This window comes from Spinacia oleracea, chromosome 1 (assembly GCF_020520425.1).
Source record: "Spinacia oleracea cultivar Varoflay chromosome 1, BTI_SOV_V1, whole genome shotgun sequence".
In the NCBI taxonomy this organism is placed as follows: domain Eukaryota; kingdom Viridiplantae; phylum Streptophyta; class Magnoliopsida; order Caryophyllales; family Amaranthaceae; genus Spinacia; species Spinacia oleracea.
In genome coordinates this window covers 51,708,841-51,717,528 of record NC_079487.1, presented here as the reverse complement: position 1 = coordinate 51,717,528, position 8,688 = coordinate 51,708,841, and the positions used below count along the sequence as shown (strand labels likewise).

The window sequence follows — 8,688 nt, the reverse complement described above, 5'->3', positions numbered from 1 at the left end:
GTACAACTACACATTTTAAAAAAACTCACGAAGAGTATTCCTTGAACAAAAGGTCTTGTGCGCACTAGGTGTACAATAAATTTATTGTACACCAAGATAACTTTTACTCAATTTTTGTAACTTTAACCTAGTTTTGATTAACTTTATATTAGTAATAAAAAAGTTGATAGATAAACATTTTAAAGGGTTAAATGATTAATTTTATACATTATTTGTCATTTTAAAGAAATAAGTTTTACTAAAATTAAAAAATTTATCACTAAAAAATACATAACTTTTACATATATAAGCTTAACTTTTAAGCATTTTGAGTTAACTTTTACTTTGGTGTACAATATTTATTGTACACCCATTGTAAATAAGAATTTGTGTTCCCTGAAAATATTCGTGAGTTTTTCTTCTACTCGTTGACGTGGCTAAGTGAAGTATTGTTTTTTGGATTGCTGGTAGTGCTCTTACAAATAATGTTCATCTTATCAAATGCATATGCATCTAGGAGTAAGTCCGTGTAACTAAAAGGTGTGCAACAAACCATCTCAGATCCGGATGAAAGTAAAAGGTTGGGACTGGGAGTAGCAAACATTGACCCAAAGGGCAACCATCTCGGCCTTGACTGAAAGCCCAAACATTGGAACTTGAAATAATAACAAAAAAAAAAGAGACACTCTGCACTTCAAAACTCTTAAACCCATAAACCCAGACAAGCGAAGCAGGTCTGAGAGTGTTTTCCATGGCGAAAAGGATCTTGGCTTCCCTCCACCACCATTTGCTCCGCCCTCATGCTCATCTTCCTTCCCTCGTATGTTTCTTCTCTCCTCCTTTCTCATGTATTTTCTTATCTTCCCCTTAAATCCCCTCTCTCAAAATAGTTGGAATTAATGGTACAGGGTAATGACAAAGAATACTATTTGACACACTTCAGTCGAACTGTTTATGGGTTTTTAGTTAAATTAATATATAATTTTTTTTATGGGAAATGATTAGTTTGATAACTTTGGGGGAAAAATGTTCAGATTATGATTCTAGGTTACAATTTTTTTTTAGTTTATTATGGGGTTTGTGTTAAATTAGGTATAATTAGTTCAACACATGATTAATTAGACAAAAATTTTTGGAGAAATGTTCAGTTTATGATTCTTGGTTTTGCATAACATGTGGTATATCAAAATTAAGCTTCTGAGTTTTTTTGGAATCATGAACATCTTTTTCTTCAGTAACTGTACTGTTAATATAACTTTATTAATGTGTATTAACTTTTCTGGGTTTTGATTGAACAGGGTGTTTCATGTAGTAGACTAATTTCAACAACCACTGTGACTTCAAATTCAAGTAATGATGAAATCCCATCTGATTTACTTATGCCCAAGAAAACTGCTTTCATTCCAGATCGTAATCAAGGTATGTGGTTTGGGGCAGAATTATTTTGCAATGTTTACCAATATAGCATCTATGACTATATAACTGTTGGAAAAGGCACGCTGACATTTCCAAAACTATGTTAACTTGACATTTTCATGTTGTTTCGAATGCTCATTTCGATTTTTATGCTTAACAGTTCATACGGGACTAAACTTGCAAGCTTTTCATAGAATGGTATAGTCTGACACATAGGCATGCACATATATTCAAGACGGGTGGCCGACAGTCGGCTAATTGTAGCTCAGAGCTTATGAGCTTATGGCATCATTAATAACACATTGATGTTAGTGAATGCTTTCCTAGACCCCCGCCCCCCTGCATTTCTCAATCCTCCGTAAAATGTCATAAAACATTAAATTTTAGCTAAAAAGCATCAGTTATAAGTTTAGCTCAACATCAATGTCGAGAGAAAAAAAATTATCTGCCACATCACAATAGTTTTAAGCTGAACTTCATGCAAGATACCATGTGACAGAAATTGGTAACAGCCGAGCCATATGCCGGATCAGTTGTTTCTAGTAATTGAAAAAAATGGAGTATCCAACTTAGCGTAGAGGGACCTGACTGGCCATTATTTCGATCCCTGTTGTTGTATAGCAGTACTAATGGGCCAGTGTATTTGAATACAATATCAACTGAAATGGCAGGCGTATTGGAAGCATGCAAGCATAGAAAACCCACAATTGAGCTTATCACATCTATTGGGGTTACTGTCACTAATCATATGAAATATTCAGGCAAACTAATAGTCGCGGATTCGAACTTCAAAGATAAGAATTATTGATACATACCTTTTAAAGTACTTAGTAGATTTTAAGGAATCCTAGCTATAAACTCTGACCCAAAACCCTATCAAACAATGTAAGGATTTTGGAGCGACACAATCTAATATTACGTATCCCATAACTGTCTAAACATTTACCAACCCTTATATGCCGCCCTAAAGAGTAAGTAAAAGAACCTAGTAGTAATAAACTCTCTTACGCTTTGTTTGGGTAGCAAGATAGAAGGGAAGAAGGAGAGGGAAAGAGGAGGAAGGGGAGGGGTAAAGAGAGGGAGGGGGAAGGCTAATCTCCATTTTCATCCAAATCCCTTCAATTTTGGAGGGGTGGTTTTTATTAAAGAGGGATCTTGTTCCCCCCCCCCCCCCCCCCCCCCCTCCCTTCCCTTCCTTCCCCAAGCGTATATCCAAACAAGGGATCTTGTTGACTTGTTCCCCCCCCCCCCCCTCCCTTTCTCTCCATCTTTCTTATCCATACCATGTGTATATATCCTCACTTATCAAAGAAATAATAATAATGAACCGCGATGATCTTGCATCGCATCACGAGGTATGATCAGTAAATAATGGCCGACGTCCATTTAAGATGAACGCAACAATCTTTGGTACTAAAATATTGCTACTAAACTACGTACAGTACACTTCTTTATTAATATTAGTTAGAATGTGACCCCTATTGATACCAATATGTGACCCTTGGCCCATAAGTACCTACAATACTATACCACACTAATTAGTACCAATAGTGGTCGCTTGAGTCCAAAATGGACGCCAACCACTTGTGTCAAAGACTCAACGACTTCCTCATCACATCACACCATGCAATGCTAAACTTTCAAATCTGCCTAAGTTAACCCAGTTTCCAAATACAACAATTGGCTCACAAAAGCCACAAACACCTCAGAATTGCTTCTCTTATTTTCCTTTCTTTCTTGTCATCAGAATCGACGTTCTGACAGAAAATACAACCAAATTAAGCATAGTTAAAAACAATAACTTATAAGTTAAAAATCTAAGTCTGAAACACGAAAATCAAAATCCATCTATCCATCACACACATTCCTACACCCCCTGGCATAATCATTCATAGCCTACTAATTGTTTGAACCTGTTTTTTTTATTCTAATAATTTCCGTCAGAGAATATAAATAATCATGTTCAACAATGGTGGGAAGCAACTCGAATGCATGACTGACGTTTCAATTTAGGTGATTAGTCAAGAATAGCTTTTCAGGTTTTGGATCAAATACTTGAAAGTAAACTTATACTTGGTGAAAATAACAATTATTGCCACTAATTGTGGAGAGATAATTAACACACACAACAAAAAATGAAAAAGATCCTAAATGACACAGTTTAAAACAACAAATAAAAAACATAACTCATTAAATCATCAAATTTAAGCATCACTTTTCACTCTTTATTTTTTGTGGGGATATCACTTTCCACCTACGAAGTAATCACATATTCACACAAATGAACAAAAGAAATTAACTAATTAGTGGCACTACATTCTCAACTTTGAGTGTTTACAATTATCTTCACAGTTACATTTTCCTTGAACCTAGCAATTAATACTTATTAGAGGAGGTCAATTACCTTTTAGATAAATATCATTGTCTTTATTCATTTTTCCCATTACTTCCATTCAAATTCCAATTAACCTTGTCCCTTCAAAAAAAGAAATACTCCATTGTTTTTAGGAACAAAGAAAAATCAGTATGAACAGATGCACTTATATTAAAAAAACCTACTAAAAAAATAGTGGCGGAATAAGGCCCACCCACATAAATAAATTGCAAGATGTAAATGAGCAGTTTACATGATTTAAATTAAATAAAAACAGAAAAAAAAAGGCATAATAAAATCATGACACCGCCAAAAATCATACCAGGTTTAAAAGAAGCAATCTGTCATTAACTTTTTTTCACCATGTTTCGTCACCCTTGATTATGAGGAGAGAGAGAGCGGGAATATGATTAGTGAAAGTGAAGAGGTGAAAATGAAGTGGAAAGGAAGGGGAGCAGTCAAATTTGTTTACAATGAATTTGTTTACAATCATTCCAACTTTCAGTGAAAGAGTGTGAAGTGGTGTATAAAAAAGCGCAAAGCGCAGTAAAGCGATATGAGTCCTAGAGCCTAAGCGCAAGAGTAAGGCGCGTGCTTGATCGTAGTGAAACACACTTTTTAAGAATTAAAGGTTTTTTTACTGTTATGCATATATATCTTACTACAATAACCACAAAAATATATAAACATCCAATTTGCTTCCAAAATATATTACTCTTTGTTTTAACAAAACTAAAGCATATAACATAGTGTTTATCAAGAAACTAGGGCCGGCTGCTGTGAGTCCTGTGACTTTTATCTTCTTATTTTCCCTTTTCTTTTGGACATTTGGACCACTTTCTGTTGTTAAGGATTAATAGGGTGTAGTCCAAAACACAATAACAATATATAAAAAAAGCTGTCAACGTAAAGTAACAAAAATAATAAAGAATTTCAATGAAGCGCCAAAAAGTGCGCCTTTTGCGCTTCATGCGCTTAAGCGCACCCGCTTTGTCCTATAGCTTGGCGCTTCAGCGCGCTTTTTTAAACACTGGTGTGAAGTAAGTATGTAAGATACTTTTTTTAATGAAAAAGACTGAGAGTACAGCTCATGTTTCTAAAGAAAAGGCCAAAAGGGAGTAGTCATCAGTCGCAGTTGAGGAAGGAAACCACAGTAAGCAAAAGATGTTAGTGTGGGAAAACAATTCATGTGTACATTTTTGGGGAAAGATGATGCCAACGGTTTTTGCTTTAGTTGTAGTTAAAGATATTATGCTTTAATTTGGTTATATATGGTTTCTCAATGTGTATCTATTGTAAAGACAAGACTATGATCAAAGGGTAAATGTGCCGTCACGCAGGGTTGAGCTTATTTGGTCTCACGAACCATTTGAAATTTTAGCTGTAACAAATATTGTATACTCTCAGTGATTGATTTGTTAATAATCTCATGTCTATGCTGTTGCTGATTTGTTGTGTTGTTTGTGTAGGGGTGTACCAGGATGTAGTAATCCCTGTGACAAATTTTCATTTTGAAAATAAGGGACTTATGTCATTAGCTGGGGATGTGTTTGATGTACCAATCAGGAAAGATATTGTTCATAGAGTTGTGAGATGGCAGCTTGCCAAACGTCAACAGGTGATTAATGATTTATATACTTGGAGACTGACCCCCCTCCCCGGGCTCGAATGAGAATGAATAAAATCATAAGATTTAAGGATCAGTTTTCTTGAAATTCACTTGTGTTGTTTTTACTTTTTAGTACCTGATGTCCTTGGTCCTAGATTTTTGTAATGGTTACATATTATGGAAGTAAATACGAGTGCAGCTCAGCATAGACCCCTTTTCTTGTGATCTTCTTCCACAATACGTATCACGACGTAGTACCTGATGTCCTTGGTCCTAGATTTTTGTAATGGTTACATATTATGGAAGTAAATACGAGTGCAGCTCAGCATAGACCCCTTTTCTTGTGATCTTCTTCCACAATACGTATCTTAATAAAGCATGTCGTGTATGGATTTCAGGGAACTCATTCCACTAAAACAATCAGTGAGGTAAGTGGAACTGGGAGAAAGCCGCATCCCCAGAAGGGTACTGGTCGAGCAAGGCAGGGATCACGACGTAGTCCTCATGTAAGGAATATTCTTCTTATTGATCCATTTTTCGGAATTTTTTTCTTTTACTTTACCATGTTGGGTTTGCTTATTAGTAATCGGCGGCTCAGTACTATAGAATAATTTGCCAAATTTTATGGAAAACGATAGATGAGAGGAGGTTCTACCATGCATGGTCCTAAACCACGGAGTCATGCTTTTAAACTAAACAAAAAGGTTCGGCGTTTGGGCTTGAAGATTGCATTATCAGCACGCGCTGCAGAAGGGAAGGTAAGACTCCTTTGCTTCTCTCACAAGATGCATCCAACACATATAGGTGCTCATGAATTTAAGACCATGCAGTATTTTACTGCTTCTGAAGATGTAACAAAGATCTTCTCTGTTCTTCCACCAATCCATCCATATTTTGAATGTGAACCATTTTGTGTCTAACCTTGGATGAATGGATTTGTTGCCTTTTTCTGTTATGACCTAGTTTTTGAGGCAAATTATATGGTGATATCTTATACGGCTCTGTAGTTAATACCTTACAGTTTTTCTTTTTCTTTTTCGGGGGATGGGGGTGACTGAGTGTTCCACTGCTTCAGAAGTGCTTTTAGTCCCGCTGAAGGTTCGCACTTATCTGGTCAAATAAAGTTGTGTAAATTTACTTGCATGTACAATATAGTTTGTAATGGCTTGGACTACTTGATCAGAATCGCCCTTTTTATATATGTAACTACGTTTTCGCTGTGTTTGGGTTGGTCATAATAGTTTGCATCTAAAGTCTGTTTAGATTTAGGGTCAAATGTTAAGGGTGCTTATAAAAAAAATATACTGACATTTGGTTTTGTTTTTTTGCACTCACCGAGCGTAGTTTAATGTTTAGGGGTATATGGTGCACAAATTTAGATAGGAAAGAGGGTGTATTTTTAGTTCTGCAGAAATACAAGGGTATCCAATGAAAATGCCCTGATACTTTTGGTGTATTTGCTACATTGGCTGATTTGTGAATTCTTACAGAAAGAGTTATCTCCCTTCCCTCACTGCTTTACTCAGTTTTAGAGTTATATTTTCTTTAACTTGTCATACCGATCTGCCCACTTGTGAGTTCTTATTTACCAAAATTTGCGTTAATAGTTTAGTTATGTACAGCTTGTGATTTTTGATGACCTGGAGGTCCCTACTCACAAGACCAAAAACATTGTTCATTGGGTCAACGGGCTGGACGATTCAAAGAAATTGCTGTTGGTTGATGATGGTGTTATTAATGAAAAGTTGAAGTTGGCTACACAGAATATACATTACGTTAATGTGTTGCCTTCAATTGTAAGTTGCAGCATTTTATGATCTAATCCTTTTTATGTAAGTGTGTGAACATAACAACTACAGGAAAGTCACAATGTTCCCACCAAACCATACCAAGTCTCATACTCTCCTTGTAGCCTTGCAGAATGTTTCTCTTCTTTCACCGGGGATTGTAAAACCTTTTTTGTTTAAGGGGGCGGGGACTTATTTTAGTTGGTTCCTTATTCGGGTTTCTTGCACATTTTGGTATATTCAAAGTCCCTGCTAATGCTCCATTTGTTTTCCAGGGTTTGAATGTCTACAGTATCTTGCAGCATGACACTTTGGTAATGTCTCGTGCTGCTGTGAACCGGATAGTTGAGCGGATGAACACCCCAATCAAACGGTGAGGATATGAGAATTCGTAGTCATATTTTTTCAGGAGATTTCAAACGACGTACAATTTGGCAGCTAAAAATGGGATGTAGTTTAAAGTTGTTCAAGTTCAACCCATTTCACTTAGCTTAGGATGAAATATACTTGTACTTTCTCTGTATGTGTCAACCAACCTGATTGAACTGTGTGCATGTATTACTTGGCACATTACATGGCTTTTCATGAAGCTGTAAATCGTCTTAGCTCACATGAGCCTTTCCCTGGCTTGTTAATGTGAGCTTGATACTTCAATAAGGAACAAAACCTCTAGATTGTGATTTATAGCTGTTTTTAAGAATTATGATGTGAATCAGTTTCGCTGACTTTCCTGTTTAAAATTGGGAAAATTTGTCAGAAAGGACCTTTTAAAACACAAAAATTGTGAGAAAGGACCTTTTAAAAAAAAAGTTGTGAAAGAAGGCCTAATTGGGTTTTTTTTTGTTGTGAATAAGGACCATAAGCCATATTCCGGTGGTCAACGACTATTTTTCGGCGTTGACCATCACGTGACATGCACGTGTCTTAAATTTTTACAATTTTTTTTGAAAAGTTTCCCTCCATGTTTCCCCCACCCCCCACCTAACTTATTCAGATCTTAAAAAAAAAACCGATTCTTGAAATTAGGTAAAGAACCCTAATTTCAAGAACCAAAAAATTGGAGAAATTTGAGGAAAAAAAATTAGGGCTTTTAGTGTTATCTCGTACGAAAAGGCCCGACAAGCAATTGGGTTGCGCGAATTAGGTCGATTTCAATTGGGGAGAAGAAATTCGTGGTTGGAAGGAAGAAGAAAATGGTGGAGGAGCAGCAGAGCAGGAGAGAGAAAATCGTTTTTTATTTAAGATCTGAATAAGTTGGGGGTAGGGGAAACTTGGGGGGAAACTTTAAAAAAAAATGTTATACACGTGCGTGTCACGTGATGGTAAACGCCGCAAAACAATCGTTGACCACTGGAATATGGCTTATGGTCCTTATTCACAACAAAAAAATTCAATTGGGCCTTCTTTCACAACTTTTTTTTAAAAGTTCCTTTCTCACAATTTTGATGTTTTAAAAGGTCTTTTCTGAAAAATTTTTTCTTAAAATTGTTATGATTCAACATCAAATAGTCCATTTGTCCAGT

General features: G+C 36.0%; 1 protein-coding gene across 1 annotated transcript; it reads left to right on the top strand.

The window, feature by feature from the left end:
• The first annotated feature begins 641 nt into the window (after nucleotides 1-641).
• On the top strand, nucleotides 642-7,849 carry LOC110779002 (uncharacterized). The gene is made up of 7 exons (XM_021983534.2): nucleotides 642-799; nucleotides 1,278-1,398; nucleotides 5,239-5,387; nucleotides 5,777-5,884; nucleotides 6,017-6,136; nucleotides 7,001-7,174; nucleotides 7,441-7,849. The coding sequence occupies exons 1-7, from the start codon at nucleotides 731-733 to the stop codon at nucleotides 7,540-7,542; spliced, it is 843 nt and encodes a 280-aa protein (XP_021839226.1). The 5' UTR covers nucleotides 642-730; the 3' UTR covers nucleotides 7,543-7,849.
• The last annotated feature ends 839 nt before the right edge of the window (nucleotides 7,850-8,688 follow it).